A 16,791-nucleotide genomic window follows, 5' to 3' on the forward strand; every position below is an offset into this window, starting at 1 on the left:
CTGAATTTCACATGAAAATTGCCATGAGAAAAGACAGCAAAGTAAGACATTCAGATAATTTTAGACATCTAGGTATGGCAGAGATTCTCAATGTCGACCTGAAGTGTTATAGTTGTGTGTGTGTGTGTGTGTGTGTGTGTGTGTGTTGGGGATATGGCTGAATGCATGTGCTTTCACAGCTTTAGGCACCTGCAGATGTCAGAAATCAACAACAGAATGTCTCCCTAAGTTGCTTCTACTTTTATTTTATTTTATTTTATTTTATTTTATTTTATTTTATTTTATTTTATTTTATCTTATTTTATTATTTTATTGTGACAGGACCTCTCATTGAATCTGAATCTCACTGTCTTCAGGATTTGCCTTTCTCCCGTACATTCTAGCATTGGGATGGCAGGTGAATACCACCAGGTCAGGCTTTTATGTGGGTTTGGGGGAGTCTTAACAAGGTCCTCACACTTGTGCCGCAAAGCACTTTGCCTCAACTTTGTCTCCACTGGTGGAGACTTCATCATGTGTCTTAGTGACCTATGAAAAGCAGGGTGAGCCCAAACAGGTGAGTATGGATGGTTCTGGGAGTCAGAGGAAGGGGGAATAGCCTTAGTGCCACAGGCCACTCAGGTGTTTTATCAGCAGCATGGTGGGATTAGAAATTGTTCAGAAAGAGCATAGAAACTTCTAGATTATTTACATATCACTAAAAAAAGGAATCTTTAGTTTGTCCTGTAGGCATCAAGCAGAGGTGACATGGGATGGGATTATCACAGACACCTTGATCTGACCGCAGCCTGATACCTTGGGTTTACGTTGCCATAGGCACCCTCTAATCTTTGAAAGGGAGCCAGCAGTGCTGCCTTGCTGTGGGTGCGTGAGGAGCAAAAAGATGAGCAAGCAGCTTCTGAAATATATCACATGCTTGATAATGGTTAGCCTGTGGGACATTACAGTAGTAGATGCTTATATGAATAAAGAAAAGGTTACATTGGAATAGGGAATATCAGGAGGCAAATGCAAGGCAGTGCAAGAGTGACCTTTGAGGGTCTACAGCCAGGTGCTGTTGGCCCTGAGGGAACTGTGGGGGGTGGAATTTCAGGGTATTCATTACAGTTTAAGGAGAGAGATGTTTAAAAGGTGAGAGTGACCTTACAGTAGCAAGGAAATCCAAGTTTCAAGGGTTCTTGCTTACTTTCTACAAATAAGTCTTACCAGTGTGGTGAGGTACAGAGATCTCTGTACATCAGTTGTTCCAAAGACATCACAGAGATCAAGAACATGCTTTCAGATGATTAAAGGAGAAACATGATTCCAGTCCAGAGGGTTCAGGCCTCCTGTGTGGGTGACCCTGGGAGTAATGGTGTGCTGTAGACAAGGCCAGGATCCCTAATGCTGTTCCTGTTCTTGGGTGACACTGTGATGTCAAAAAAAATGAATTTACAAAGAACACAAAACACATTGTGGTGGTACCCAGAAGCATCTCCTGACCTCTGACCTTTGCCTACAGTTCATAGAATGACACAGGTCACACCCAGATCTGTTTTTTCCCCCCATAATGAATGCCTGGCTCAGCACTACCTTTTTGCTTCAAGTGGGTCCTTCCTCCTTTTTTTCTTGGTCAGCAGGTTCAGGCATAAGCAAACAACTGATTTCCTCACTCATGAAAAACTAAATATTGTTTTAACATCATATTCTAACAGAATCAAAGTCCTTTTCAGCCTGTTTTTGAAAGTGATTGAAAAACACAAAACAGCCCATGGAGTTTGTCCCCTCAAGTCTACTTGAAATGGGATGGGGAACCAGACACGGTGGCAAACACCTGTAATCCCAATACTCAGGGAGGCAGAGGCAGGCAGTTTGCTGTGAGTTTGAGGTTATCTTGGTAGAAAAAGTGAGTCCAGGACAGCCAAGGCGACACAGAGAAATCCTGTCTCGAAAAACCAAAGGAGGGGGTTAAAGAAAAAAGAAATGGGGTGGGGGTCAGACTGCAGAGGGCTTCAGGGATCCCAAGAAGAGCACGAGGACTCAAAGCTGGGCCTTCTGATAATTGTGCTGCTCAGACCATAGGCTAGGGGTGTTTGTCTTTAAGCCTGTGCCTGAAAGAAATCCGTTGTGATAGGAAGTTGCAGGATGATGGCAGAATCCTACCACTCGTCTGCTTCTCCTTTTGTGGCCTCATTTCAATAGCATAGCCTTGGCTTCTGCCACTCAGGCCTCAACTGCTAGAACACTTGGCTGGTGGAGCAAGGTGAGCTTTTGTTTAGAGAGACAAAGAGACACAGTGGGAGGTGGGTGGAGGCTTTGCAGCTTTCTTCTTTCTTTGTCTGGGTTTAATTATCTTGAGCACAGACCTCACCTTCCACAGATCCAGACACTTACACTCGTAACAGTAGCCCCTGCCCTCCCACTTTAAGACATTTTTTTGGATGATATTAGAAGATACAGGAACCCAGTGTGCATTCAATGGGACTTTCACATTTTTATATCCTAGAATGAGAAACCTGGCAGGGAGGCACAGACAGAAGTAGAAGCTGAAAGAGTTTATTAAGGAAGAAAGCACATCCAGAGGAGAAAGTGATTCAGAACTGGGAGAAAGGTCAGTAACTCAGTGGTGCCCACATTATGTCTCAAAGATTGGAACTTTGAGAGAAGGCCATCCTGAGGTGTATTTGTTACACCTTAGCTTTGGTGGAAATTGCTACTAGCCTTTCCCTCATTCATCTAGTTTCTTTCACATGCTTATTTTGATCTCACTCTCTGTCCTACTCTCCTTCCAGCTGTATACCACAAACACCTGCGATTCTTTCCAGATGATTAATTGCCATAAGTGTTTTCACCCTCCTCCTTAAAAGGGGTTCTGCAGAAATTTAGCACTGACACCAAGAGAAATTGAGGTGGGGTCAGATGGGCTGGAGTCAGACTCAGGTTTCCTGACCTTGGCAAGCACAGGAAGCTACTTAAATAAGAAGCTGAAACAGAGTGACACAAGCCCTGTGCAAGCTGTCTTCAGGCCAGCAGCTAGCAGGCAGCAGCAGACTGCAGACAAAGTCTAGAGAAATATTCTTCCTGTGCTTCCAGGAAGAAAGCCACACTCCTTCTCCAGTGTTCAAAAGGTTACAAAGTCCATAGGGAATTCATAACTTTCCCAGGGACTTAGTCAAAGTCCCACTTTGTTCAGAAGGCTTCTGAAGTTTAGAACACTTCCTCCAGGTTTAGAACTTAAGGGCAGACGGCAGCTGCCTGGGTCTCTGGACTGAGTTCTTCTTCCTGATAATGGGAGGAATCCAGGGCTGGCCTAAAGGGAGGAAAAGATTTAAGGAGAGCCTCACCATAACTCCACATACTTCCTGTCTTCCTTGTGATCCTCCTCTGATCACAAAGAAAACCAGGAGGCTAGAAAGAGGATCTCTCTTGACTAGGGTGTCAACTTCAGAATTGTAATTGCTTATCAATAGTTATAGAACTGCACACACGGAAAGGGTGAGTTTTCTCATATGCAAGTGATGCTTTCATCCAAATAAAAGAAGAGAAATCACTGCCTGAACAAAATGTCTGAAGAAAGGCCAATTTGGATAATAACACACACAGAAGCCTCCAAACTACCCTTTTTCCTCCTCCTCAGTGTCCCAGGAACACCCGCTGTAAGAGAAGGGCAGGTTCTATTGTATTAGCTCATGGGAGCCAAATTCCTTCTTTGAATTGTGTGTGTGTGTGTATTCTCGGAAATACAAGAGCCAGGGCCTTGCACATGTTAAGCAAGCAGTCTGCTATTATGCTGTGTGTCTAGCCATGGCATGATAATTATTTTAACTTAGAATTGAATTATACTTTTTGTTTCTATGGTTATCTGGTTAATAGCCATCTTTGCCAATTATTTCCGAGTTCCATACTGTGCAGACTCACCAGGGTGTCTGGAAGCCAGTTGCATCACTGAGACACCATTAACCATTAATGCACTGTCACTGATAAACCTCCCTGGGGCACATGGACCCACAGAGCAGAATTTGGGGCATGGTGCTGACTAATACAGAGTTGTCTCAGCACACACAGCCTTAGGATTCTGGCATCTGTGCTCACAGAACTTAAGGCTGTACTGTCATGTTCTTAGGATGAGAGAGTAAGAAGCGGAAGTGATTCACCACATGTAACCTATCAGGCAAGGATTTCAAGGTCCAAATTTGCTGGGATTCATGTCCAGATCCTGTGGTAGCACAAACACAACAGAAGAGCTAGGAACTCAAAACCTCCCTTTGAACATATATTAACAGTGGGAAAGTGAGTCTGGGGAGCTGAAATTTCTGTTCATGGGCTGGCTAAATCTGATGTTTTCTGTTATCATTGGTGACTTCTCTAGCTTGAAGCTATTGGCCCTTCAGGCACCATTAATTCCTGTTAAAAGCCTACATTAAAAAAAAAAAAAGAATTAGTCTTTTTCCAGACAAGCATGTCTTGGGGCCTGGGTGAGTCATTAAAAGATTAAAAACAAGAACTCCAGATCCACTCAAACTAGGGCAAAAGCCTGACACCTTTGTCTACTGCAACCACTGCTAAGTCCAAAAGTTCCCAATACTGAAGTTCAAGCACATTCATCAGCCAGGCACCAGGGACAGAGAAACAATTTAATTTAAAAAACCTGCAACAAGTTACTCTTACACACATAAGATCCATAGACATGAAACTAACTTGCTCTGGGTGCTCAGGGTGACTGTGGGAGGTAATGACAAGTTAGGAATGGTTTGTGCATGTGTGTGAACATGTGTGTATGCGTGCTAGTAGAATCAAAGAGGTCAGTGCTCGATTTAGAGATTTTCAACCCATAGCTATAGCCTTGGATATAGAAGAGACCTGGCTAGGCAGTTCTCTGATTAGCAGACCCTGATGGCTTTCACATACTCCTTCATAACCATCTGAGACACCCATGATCAACATTAACTGTCACTATCAGGCTAGATGACTGACCATTTCAGAAGGTAAGAACCCAACAAACAGTTCCATGTCTAGACCCTTAACATGGGCCTTTCTCTTTTCTATTGTTAGTGAAGAAGTTGGAATCTCCAGTCTTAAAAAAAAAAAGAAAAAAAAAAAGAGGGGAGGGGTAAGATTAACTTGGTAAGAATCACGCTGCACGCTGTAACTTCAACACTCAGGAGGTAGAAGTAGGAGGATCAGAAGTTAAATGTCATCCTCAGCTACTGAGGATGTGAATTCATGGCTAGCTGGTGTTACATGAGATCAAACAACAGCAACAACAGCAAAACAACAAAAATGTAGCATCAACAAAAGAGTTGCTAAACTACAAGGACCTGTTGGTTTTTCCAGGCAAGAATTCTGAAGACCTGGCCTGAATGAGTTACAAGGCTTTTGTGCCTGGGACCAGAATTCAGCTTTCTTGTCCATTTCCCACATACCAGCTGCTACTGTCACACAAGTCATGGCTCCGGGCAAGTGGCCCAGAAGAGGTCACCTCCTGTTTCTCCCAGGCTCCCAGAGACGCACTGTAACCCACAAGGTGGCAGGGCATTCCCTCAGGCCCCTCCCTGCCTTTTGGTCCAGTCTGGATCCCCATTAGCCTTCCAACAGCTAGAATTCATCCTAGAAGACACAGAACTGTATTTTCCAGGATGAAAGACCCAGGTCTTCTCTTTTAAAGAGCATTCTCTCCTGCCAGGCAGCTGTGGGAACTGCCTGGCTGAGCGCTGGGTTTCCTCCTGCCCCTCTTGGCTTATTATCCTAGTACCACCAACAGTGGTTCCGTGGAACTCAGCAGGATCTTTTGCTGTACTGATCTGGGCTGTGGTCAGCCACTTCTCACTCAGATGCAGCCTCCACTTCTCACTCAGATGCAGCCTCCGCTTCTGTAGCAAAAGTAAAGCTCCTACTGTCTGTGACTCTTCCTCAGGGGAGAGGTCAGTGGAGCTGTGGCTAACGTCCCAGCACATGGGCGGCTTTCACTGTGCTCAGCATCTGATGTCAAAACACAGTCTGTTTCCCCTCCACCTAGTTCTCTGGTCTTTTCCTGACACCCTCCCCCTCATGGCATAACTCAGGCCTTAATGAGGTTTCGTATTCCCGTAGCCAGGGAAAGAGGTGGAAAAAATTGCAGCGGATGAGATTTTTATCCTTTCTACCTTTTAATTCCTGACCAGAAGTTTTATGCTTTGCAACAACTCCCACAACGTGTTTCCTAAAACCTTTCACATTCACAGGAAGTCTGCTCCTGGCCCCTTGACAACTGGGAGACACTTGTAGGGCGACAAAGCAAGCACACTCAGCTATTGCATACACATCTCACTTAGCAACGGGAGTCTTACACAGACACAGAGGGAAAGCACTTGGAGGCATCGTCTCTTCTCCCCCGCCTCTCCATATACATTACCATATAGCTTTAGGCTGCAGAGGGCACAGGCTCTGCCTACCTCACCCTCCCAGGGCTCTTCCAAGCAGTCACTGTCACAAGTCTCACAAGAGTAGATAGATATCCCTTTCTGACCACTTCCTGCTTCCCATCCCTCAAAACATTGCCAGAGGTCCGGGAATGGCTGGTACTCTAGCCCAATTCCCAGAGAATTCCTACCCCCATAGAGGTGTCCTTGGAGCCAGTCCTAGGAGAGGAGCTAGCAGGAGTCCTGAGGCTCCTGGAGACAGCACACACACTGTTGAAAGGGGCTGGCTTAGTGAAAATAGGAGTTGTTCTTGAATTTGCTGGGCTGAGAGTGTGGTGCAGACCTGCTTGCCGGTGGGCTGAGGGACGGTGAACTAGTTTTCAAAAAGTAGTGGTCTTGGTGAAAGGGACTTGTTTGCAGCCAGGTTCTGCTTGCATGGGCTCCTGCTGGCAGGGCAGGGGAGGGCATATGCATCCTGCGCCCCCTCTGCTTTTGAGAGCAGTGGCATAGTAGTCCAGGGGGTCTTCCTCGGCACCTCCAGACGTTTCCAGGAGACAGCAGCGCAGGCACAGAACCCGCTGGAAGGAGCGCCGGAAGTTGTCAGAGAGGAAGCCATAGAGAATAGGGTTGGCACAACTGTTGGCATAGCTGAGGATGAGGGACACATGGTTGACGGTGGCATCGAGGCTGGTGACAAAAAGATTCAGAAGCTGCACCACATAGAAAGGCATCCAGCACAGCACAAAGACGGTCACCACCATCAGCACGAGCCTCGTGATCTTCTTCTCTGAGCGCCTCCGCTGCTGCCAGCCGGCCCGCAGGGCCACCGCGCGCATCTTGCCCACAATAAGCAGGTAGCATAATCCGATGGCCAGAACCGGGAGCAGGAAGCCCAACAAGAAAGTATAGATCACGAAGACGGCAGACCAGGCTGGGTGAGGCCAGTGCAGGTTGCACGCCACGGCCTCACCCCCGCGAGCCGGCCTGGTGTCAGCGAAGACTGCGATGGGCAGGGTGACCAGCAAGGATGCTAGCCACACTCCCAGGTTGATTAGCTTGGCCACGCTGGGCCGCCGGTAGGTGGCGGCACGCAGAGGGTGCACTACAGCCACATAGCGGTCCACGCTGAGCACGGTGAGGCAGAAGACACTGGTGAACATGTTAAGGCCATCCACGCTAAGCACTGCACGGCACAGCACCGCCCCGAAGGGCCAGTGACGCAGGGCGGCCGCCGAGGCCACGAATGGCACGCTGAGCATAAAGAGCTCATCGGCGACGGCCAAGTTGAGCAGGTAGATGTTGGTGGCTGTCTTCATCTTAGCATAGCGTAGGATCACGAAGATGACCAGGGCGTTGCCCACCAGACCCACCAGGCACACGAGCGCATAGATGCACTGGATAGTGACCATGCCCGCTGTCCCCGTGCCGTCGGACCGCACGGCATCCTCCTCCTCCTCCGGAGCGAGGCTGGCATTGATCCCTGGGGTCCAGGTGGTGTCCTCGCCCCCGGGGGGCAGAGTTGCGGGCGCATTCATGCTTCCGGGTGCCCACCCCGGGCAGCCGAACGCGGTGGAGCAGCCGAGAGCTGAGCCGAGGACCAGGCAGCCGGCTCCGCTCAGCCGCTCTGCCTAAGAAGTGCGCGAGGTCGGGAAGCGCCCGCCAATCCCGGAGCTGCCGCGCGCCCCCCGGCTGCGGGAGCTCGTTCGCCCCGCGCGCACCCCTCCCTCCTCGTGCCCGGCCTCAGGTGCTGTCTGTTCCTCCCGCAGAGCTCTCTCGGCAATTCGTGGGCTTTTCTTACCCGCACCATCCCTGCCATGCTGCCATCTTCGCTGGGCAAGAAACTCTGCTTGACCCTGGGTCCTACCTTGCCCCTAGATCACGCCTCCCTCAGCCCTTCAAATCCTCTCCTGTTAGGATCTTGGGTTCTATCCGGACTCGTCCGCACTCGCTATCTGCAGTTTTCTGGGTTCCTAACTATCCTGGGTGTCCCGGATTACTCTGAGCACGCAGAACCATCACCCAGCACCTGACACCCTTTCCCTGCTCCTTCCGCTTTCAGAAAGTTCTGTATCTTCTTGTAACTCAGTCCAGGGATGAAGGAAACTGAAGCTCCCTTTGGACATCTTGATGAATTCCAGGTCCCTCAGAGGCAGAGGTGGGGTTCTGGTGTGTATGTGTGTGTGTGTGTGTGTGTGTGTGTGTGTGTGTTGGATCTCTTTCTCCCTCCCTCTTTTCCCTCTCTCTCTGCAACACTCACCGGCCCTGCATGGAAGTAGGGTCCTCAGGAAATGGAAAGGTATTCAGAGAACTAAAGACACCCAAAATTCCAACTCCTCCCTTCTCAAAAAAGAAAACTAACCTAGGGCAGGTGGCATGGCTCAGGATTAAAGGTGCTTGCTCTAAAGTCTGAAGATCTGAATTTCTTCAAAACCTGGGACCCACAACTAGGAAAAATTGACCTCCACTTCCCACTGTGGCATGCATGCACCTGCCTTTCATAATTATATATATATATATATACATATGTATGCCTGTCTGTATGTCTGTACGTTAGAAAAATAAAGCTCTTCAGGTGGTAGTGGTGGAAATCTGTAATCTCAACACAGGGCTTCTTTGGGTAGCCCTGGCTGTCCTGGAACTCCCCCGCCTTGACAAAAATAAATAAATAAATAAATAAACATAAAAGAAAGAAAGGAAAAGGAAAGAAAAAGAAAGCTAATTCCTTTCCCCAGCTGCTGACAGCAAGTAGAATACAGTGATGGAGAGGCCTGAGAACTCTCATTTTGCACTCAGCCATGGAGGCATCCAGCCACATGTCCCTAGGGAAGAGGTGGTGGTCAGGAACGATGCCTGTCCAGCCTGGGTTTCCCCTGCTTCCAAACCCTAGCGCAATCCACTGCTAGTCTGTCAGAAGGTAGCCCTTCGCTCTAGCCCTGGTTAAGCTCATACTACAAGGCCTCAGAGGAGAGCTGCTCCTAAAGAGCATGACTCGGTTTATCTGACATCCATAGGTCAGGAAGTAGAGTGAATCCCTGGCCTGGGGGTGGGGTGGGGGATGGAGCTCCCAGGTCCTATGCTATGTGGCTGAGAGAGCTGTACAGGGGGGGTGGAGCTAAATGCTTCAGGACCACTGGAGATGGTCCTTACTCTGCCCATGCTATCCATCTAGGCTTGTGCTAGCGACAAAGATGTACTTAGTCACTTGGCAACAGAAGAGTTGGCCTCCGAAATGGTCTCTGGCTTTGCTCAACCAAATGGACTGATATGTGGCCACACAGTGCCCCATCCCCTTTGTGGTCACTCCTTAAATGTATCTGCTTTTTTCTTTTGTCCTATTCTTATCATTGATGCCATGGGAGGGACCTGTGCCCTCAGAAAGGGAAAAAGCAGGGCAAATGTTTAGAGGAAGGAGGCATATGGTACTTTCCCTAGAATGCTGGACTCGAGAGACTCTTAAATGACCATTTTGCAGATCATCTCTGGTTCCAAATCAAGGGTTTTGGGACTCACCTCCTCTGCTGCCCCTCACATATTGGACATTCAGGCACTCTCTCTTCCTAGAATAGTCTTTCCTGTTGATCTCCAGTGAGCTTTTGGATTCTTCCCAATTCTTCCTTAATGGTTCATTCCTGGCACTTTCTGTCCCCATACCCCTATGTCTCAGGCTCTGAACGTGGGTCAGGAGTGAGGTTCAGGGAATGGTAGTGCCATCTTGTCTTTTAAAAGTTACTGTAGTGAAATGACATTTAGTTGATGCCAAGAGGCCCTGCCCACAGTATAGCACTGTCACAATGGTCAAATCTCCAGGAAGCTGGGAAACCTGAGTTTGTTGTGAAAGAATATGAAATACTTCTTTGCAGGTAGTGAGAACTTTGAGAAGCAAAGCATAGCTGAAGAAAGTAGGTGCCTGGGGACATGTCCTTCATTTTTTGTTTGTGTTTTCAAGATAAGGTTTCTCTGTGTAGCCTTGACTGTGTGGACTTGCTTTGTGGACCAGACTGGCCTCAAGCTCACAGAGATCTGCCTCTGCCTCCCTTAGTGCTAGTATAAAAGGCATGTGCCACTATGGCCGGCTGTCTATAATGTTTTAAAACTTTATTATTTTACGCTTATGTGTGTTTGTTTGAGTGTGTGCCTGTGCTGCATGTTTGCCTGATGCCTTGCAGAAGCATTACAGATCGTTGTGAGCTGTTATTTGTGTGCTGGGAATAGAAGTCAGGGTACCCTGGAAAGACAGCCAATGTTCTTAACCAGTGATCCATCTTTCTAGCCCCAATGGTGGTGGTGGTGTGCATGTGTCTTTGAAGATCATAATTGAACCTTGTTTTTTCTTGTCCCTTTGCTTCCTGTCTACCATAGGGTGAGTAGCCTTTACTTCATGTAGCCTTTACCAGCTGCCATGCCATTTTGTCTCAACACAGAATCAGTGAAACAAGAACTATGGACTAAAATTCCTTAAACCAAATCAAAATAAATCTTTCCCAATGTAACCTGTTTATGACAGTCATTTGGTCACAATGACACAAGAAAGGAACATGAGGTCTGCTATGGCCTTTGTTCCTCAAGTCTGGAAACAAATACTGAAGTTTTGATTCTGCTGATGATCCTGGGTGAGAGGTAAATCCTGTTCAAATTCTGGGCATTTCTAGAATATATATGACATTACATTGCTCCAAGCCCTGTTTTCACTGTGCACCAGTGAATGACCTTAGCCAAGTCATCCAATTTGTCTGGGCCATCACACCTTCCCCTGTAAATGGACGTCATCCTAACCCTTTCCTCCTTGTGCTCCTGTGTGGTCCAAGGAGGTTGACATACTTGAAGCTTGTGGCATAGACTTCTAATCCCATCATTTGTAGGTAGAGGCAGGAGTATCAAGATTTCAAAATTAACCTGTACTACATAGTGACTTCAAGGCCAAGCTGGGTACATGAGGTCTTACACCATGATAGCAGCAACCAACAATTCCAGCATGAAAGATGTCTGGCACTGAGAAACTGTGCATTCGTTACTATTAGTGTCACTGGTATTTGGTAGTTTAGCACCTTGGACATTGTGTTAGCAAGCTTTTTGTTACTATAACAAATAACCCAGAAAAACAGTTTTCAGAGAAACATGATTCATGTTAAAGCTTCCGTCACATTAACTGAGTACCTGAAAGGGGGATTGGCCAATCTGTTACTCCACCAGGAGAGGAGGCCTAGGGGAATGTTCATGCTGAGAAGCAGGGGAAGGGAGGAGAAAAGTCTGCCCACAGGTATAGTAGACCTCAGTCTGCTCCCGGTGTCCAGTTCCAGGGATTAGACAGGAGAAAGAGGATATCACTTGTTGGCAAACTTCTTGTTAGAATTGAGAGACCGCCTCACCTTCCCTTCTTTTCCTGCCAGAATGGCTTTTCAGCTATAAAGAAGTGAAAGCTGGAGATGTCCCAGAGCCCAGTCCATAGTTCAGGGATGCCCTAAGGATCCCTTTTCAGATAACAATACCCACTGAAGGCTTGGCCCGCTCCCGAGAGCTGCTTCTGTCAGTGACTGATGAGCAAAATGATCTGAAGTGCTTTCATCTGCTCAGCTTTGCTGTCAGAGGCTCTGCTGCTGTTTGGGTCAAGAAGCCTGGTTTACCCCCTGCCAAGCATCTGAGACCTTCAGAAATGATTCACAGCCTGCCCTCCGCCCACCCTCCCCCGCCCCCAAGTGGAGAAAGTGCCTTCCGATGTCACTGGAACTGCAGTGATGTCCTGGGGAGCAGAATCACACAGTACCTCTATAGACCCAGTGTTCACACTCATTGCCATTTTCAGCCTCCCGGAGGCATCCCTAACTCCAAATGTGACATCTGAATGCTTGCTCTAAAAAGTGAAACTTTTGAGTGCTGGCATAGCAGAAGTAGGGAATTTCACATCCTGTGACTGTTCTAAGCACAAACTTAATTTAAAAATTGCATAATATTACCTTTATATGTATGAAGTATATATGAAGCAAATGAGTTTTGCATTTAGATTTGGATCCTATCTCATGTACTTGCAACTATTCCCAATTCTGGGGAAAATCCAGCTTTGAAATAAATCTCATGGACAAGAGCAGGGTTCAACTTTCTGGCTTCCTTCTGAAATCTTAGTCAATAAAAATGTCCAGGTCATAAGGCTTGCTGCAAGAGTCTACGGGTTCTGCCACCCACCCCTGGAAGCCCAGCTGCAGCCCCTCACTTGACATGTGGGCAGTATGACAGAGGAGCCTGAAGATTCTACTTGCTGGCAGCCTGGCCTCACAGCCTCTTGCACAGAGCAGAATAGTTGGCAGGTTGAAGCAGGGGTCTTGGTTCTGAACAACATTATGGAAAATATGAGCTTGAAAGGCTCTTTTGTTGTTGTTTCGAACAATTTCTTACTGTATAGCTCAGGCTAGTTTTGAACAGTTTCTTGCTATATAGCTCAGGCTAGCATCAAACTTGTAATGATCCTGTCAGAGCCTCTTGAGTTCTAAGAGTACAAATATGGGCTACCACCCCCATAATTGCAATGGCTCTCAAAGAGTGGCCCTGGGAAAGCCTATTCATATCCCATTCACAACCCCATTCTCATCCCGAGACCTGGGCCATGGAAAATATCAAGGATATCCCACCATCTCTGTCACAAGGGACTTTGCTGAGGCTCAGGTCTGAGAGTTCTAAGCTGGGTATGACTGAAATCCCAGCAGATGGCAGGCTGAGATAGGAAGGTTGGCAAAAGCTGGAGGCCAGACTGGGCCGTGTTGTGAGATTTTTGTCTGAAAAGCAACAATATACCAAAAATTAAGTGAAACCCAAATGTCCTACTCCGCCCTTTTGAACTTTGCTTTCCCTAGCTGGTTCACTTCCTGGAACTGGAGGCGAACATTGCAAAGAACCTCTCCATGAAGTCACCTGACACCTCTGGGTCAGCACTGACTCTGTACTAGAAGTGCTTAGGTTATGTCAGGTACTAAGGTTCTTTGTCAGACACACACAGCATTCAGGGCTTATGTAAAAAAAAAAAACAAACAAAAAAAAAAGAAAAACAAAAACAATGACTGTAAGTATCTCAGTATTAAAAAATATTGGTTACATGTTGAAATAATACTATTTTGAATGTGGAAGTAAAGGAGTTGCATTACATAGTAATTTTTACTGGTTTATCTTTAAATTTTTGAAGGTTTATTTTAGTTTCTAATCTCTCTCTCTTTCTCTCTATCAATGTAGGGGGGTGGATATGAACACATGAGGTATCTAAGGAGGATAGAAAAGGGTGGCAGGTTCCCTGGAGTTGAAGTTACAATTGGTTTTGAAGTTCCCAATGAGGGTGCTGGGAAAAGAATCAGAGTCCTGGCACCTCTTTACCTTTTTATGATGCAGCTACTAGAAGGTGAAATTCCAATGCTGTTGGGCACTGTATTCCCCATTCTCAGCCCATTGGATGTTTCTACTTTTACAGCAATTGTTATTTGACACAGTGACCCATGTCAACAAGGCCACTAAGAGCCTCAGATAGCACTTTGAGTTTAAGGGAAAGCTGAAAAAAAAAAAAAAACTTTAAATTCAACTCCTCAGCATTCTGGCTAAACTCCACTTGCTCAGTCAACCACATATGCCTGTGGCTAAGGTGCCAGGAAGGTCCACAGTGCAACATGCTCCTCATGAGGCCAGTGAGGGCCCTGAGATTAAGGGTAGAGCTTTCTACTGCTTACTGTTACAGCATCAGCCTAAGTACTCATCAATAGCTGAATGGACAAAGAAAACATTATCCATATGCATTGTGGTGTCTTACCCAGACACAAAGATGGAAATTGCCAATTGCAGGAAAATAAAGATTATTGTGTTAACTGAATAAGTCTGGCTCAGAAAAACAAATACCATGTGTTTCCTGCTGTATGTGGAATCTATATTTTAAAGGAAAGAGGAACTATTTGGGAAGAAGTAGGGGCCAGTTTGCTGAGGGAGGGGCAAGAACAGAGAATAGAGAGGTGCCCTGATCAAAGTACATTATGAACATGTATGGAAGTGGCGCAGTGAAACCTACTCTTCTGGGTAGTTACTACCACCAAACCCTAAAAGATGTCAGACCCTGACTCAACTGCTTGCAACTCCCAAACCCCACTTCTTCTTTCCCCCGAGGGTAGATCTTCAATGTTTTTAATATGACAGTTTGCATGTGCATATTCTTACGTTGGCTTCCTTCCTGGGACTTGGCATTGATTGCCGGTGGGCATGGGGTCCCACTCTGACCAAGGAGGAAAGTGGGCGATCTGTAGGAGGCTACTGCCAGGAAAAGTTTAGCCTTGCTCTCATGGAACTGTGATGCTTGGAGTTGCAGTAGCTGTCTTTGACTGTGACCTCTGGATGTCCAGTGTGCTGAGGATGGAGGGCTAGAGAGGAACCAGAGTGCTTGATAACAGTGAGCCTGGAAAAACAGCCAACTCAGCTGCCGCGGCTGACTTTTTCCTGTGAAAAATGGTGGCCATTCTCCTTTCACTTGCTTTAGCTGTGCTTTTGGTTGCATGAAGTCTAAAGCACTCTGGTTCATCACTGACTTCTTCCTGCCTCTGTTTTCATCCCAAGAACTCCAGAGTTCTTATCTTGTCAAATGAGGTAATATGATAATAAAAGACACGTTTGCCACACTGTGTGGTCTGCCCTGTTTAGAGGGCTTTACATACATAGTTCACACAGAAATGCTCAGCACCGAATTCAGAACCTTCATCATCGCAAGACACTATCACAAGCTCAGGCAGTGGATTTAGAGGGAAGCTGCGCTCTGACATTCACAGGCAGTGTGTGTGTGTGTGTGTGTGTGTGTGTGTGTGTGTGTTTTCTAGGGCGTATGTTACTCTTTCCTATCCTCCTCCCACAACCCCAGGAAGACAATTACAGGGATGTGTGAAGAATGATTTCAGCACTATGTGAGTTTTGGAAACTCAGATTCTCTCGCATTCAGATGATGTTGGAGGCAGTGCGTGGAACACGCTGCCTTTCCCGTGTTCAGGATGCAATGATCATGTTTAAAAATAGATGCAGTAAGGTTCCTGCCGTTCTTCTGCCTATGAGCTGAAGGAGCTCAGATGTGGAAGTTTAACTTTTCTGGTACCCAACCCTGCCATTCTCCCTGCCATCCCCGATTTAGCACTTCAATCACTAGTCTGTTTTTTACCTCTGCCAGCAACTGTGAAAAGCTGACTTGACTGCTTGCCATCCAAAAAGGATAATTGCTTAGGTCACCATAATTTCATGGCAGCTGAATGGAAGTGGAGACAGAACAAGGGCAATATTACTCAGGGCAGAGTTGACCTCCTGGGCATCCAGAGCCCCCTTATCCCACTCCCTTCCATGCCCTACAGCTTACAAAGTCTTCTAGAAGACTGCTACATATCAACCTTGAGCAATCCCCAAACTTGAGATCGTAATCTTCTAAGGGCAGATAGCAAGTCTGCCCAACCTTTGCCCTACACAATGGATGTTATCTTCATTATCCTTCTCAAATAGCAAATTGTCCTTTTGACCCCAGAAATCGTATCTCTGTTTCTTAGAATCCTTGCTATGCAGATATCTCTCAAAAGATGGTTTGGTACAAAGGTTGCTGGTAGGTCAGTTGCAACAGGTGCATAGGATTATCGTCCCAGATTATCGTCTCTCAGGGTATCCTGGGGTGGAGGGAAACTCCACTACTACTGTAAAATAGCAGAGGATTCTATACATCATGTCTTGCTCCCTGGGGTAGAGGGGAGCCCCGCATCCCTGTCAAATAGTAGAACCTTCTGAGCATCTTTTCCCAGACCCGCAGAATAGATGGAAGCCTCATCCCCACTGTCAAATGGTAGAGGCCTCTGTGATTCTTGTTTCAGTCTTTTGAAGTGGAGGGAGGGGCTCCTGTTCAGACTGCCCTGCTCACCTCCACTCCGCCCGTCTCATGTTTTGTTAAATTGACACAAGATAGAGTCATTTGGGAAGAGAGACCCATGACTGAGAAAATGCCCCCGCCCAGCCTGGCCTGTGGGCAAGCCTGTGGGGGCACTTTCTCTGCTGGTGATTGATGTGGGAGGGTCCAGCCTGTTGCGGGTGGTGCAGGCACCTGGGGCAACTGGTCATGAGTTGTACAAGAAAGCAAACTGAACAAGCCATGAGCAATAAGGCAGTAAGGAAGCTGCACTCCTCCATAGTCTAGGCATCCAGCTTCCCTGGCTGGTGGACAAACCTCTCCCTCCCTCCCCTAGTTTCTTTAGCTCATGGGGTTTTACTACATCAATAGAAACCGTAACTAAGACATCCACCATTCTCTGTATGCCCCTGCTGTTTGTATCTTGCACAGCAACTCTCTGGGTTTACACTTAGCTAGAGGTACCTTGACCAAGTATTACCTCTCAGTGGTTCATCATGTTTTAAGCAGGTATCCTCAGGCCTAAGTTCT

At 46.9% G+C, this 16,791-nt stretch overlaps 1 protein-coding gene across 1 annotated transcript; it reads right to left on the reverse strand.

Moving 5' to 3' along the window:
* Positions 1-2,519: 2,519 nt before the first annotated feature.
* Positions 2,520-8,054, reverse strand: Sstr4 (somatostatin receptor 4). The gene has a single exon (XM_021649368.2). The coding sequence runs from the start codon at positions 7,910-7,912 to the stop codon at positions 6,758-6,760; it is 1,155 nt and encodes a 384-aa protein (XP_021505043.1). The 5' UTR covers positions 7,913-8,054; the 3' UTR covers positions 2,520-6,757.
* Positions 8,055-16,791: the final 8,737 nt, after the last annotated feature.

Source organism: Meriones unguiculatus, chromosome 4 (genome assembly GCF_030254825.1).
Source record: "Meriones unguiculatus strain TT.TT164.6M chromosome 4, Bangor_MerUng_6.1, whole genome shotgun sequence".
In the NCBI taxonomy this organism is placed as follows: Eukaryota; Metazoa; Chordata; class Mammalia; order Rodentia; family Muridae; genus Meriones; species Meriones unguiculatus.

What these genes read in the sequence shown, in the direction of transcription:
- Sstr4 (XM_021649368.2), bottom strand. Translation starts at nt 7,912, where the DNA reads ATGAATGCGCCCGCAACTCTGCCCCCCGGGGGCGAGGACACCACCTGG.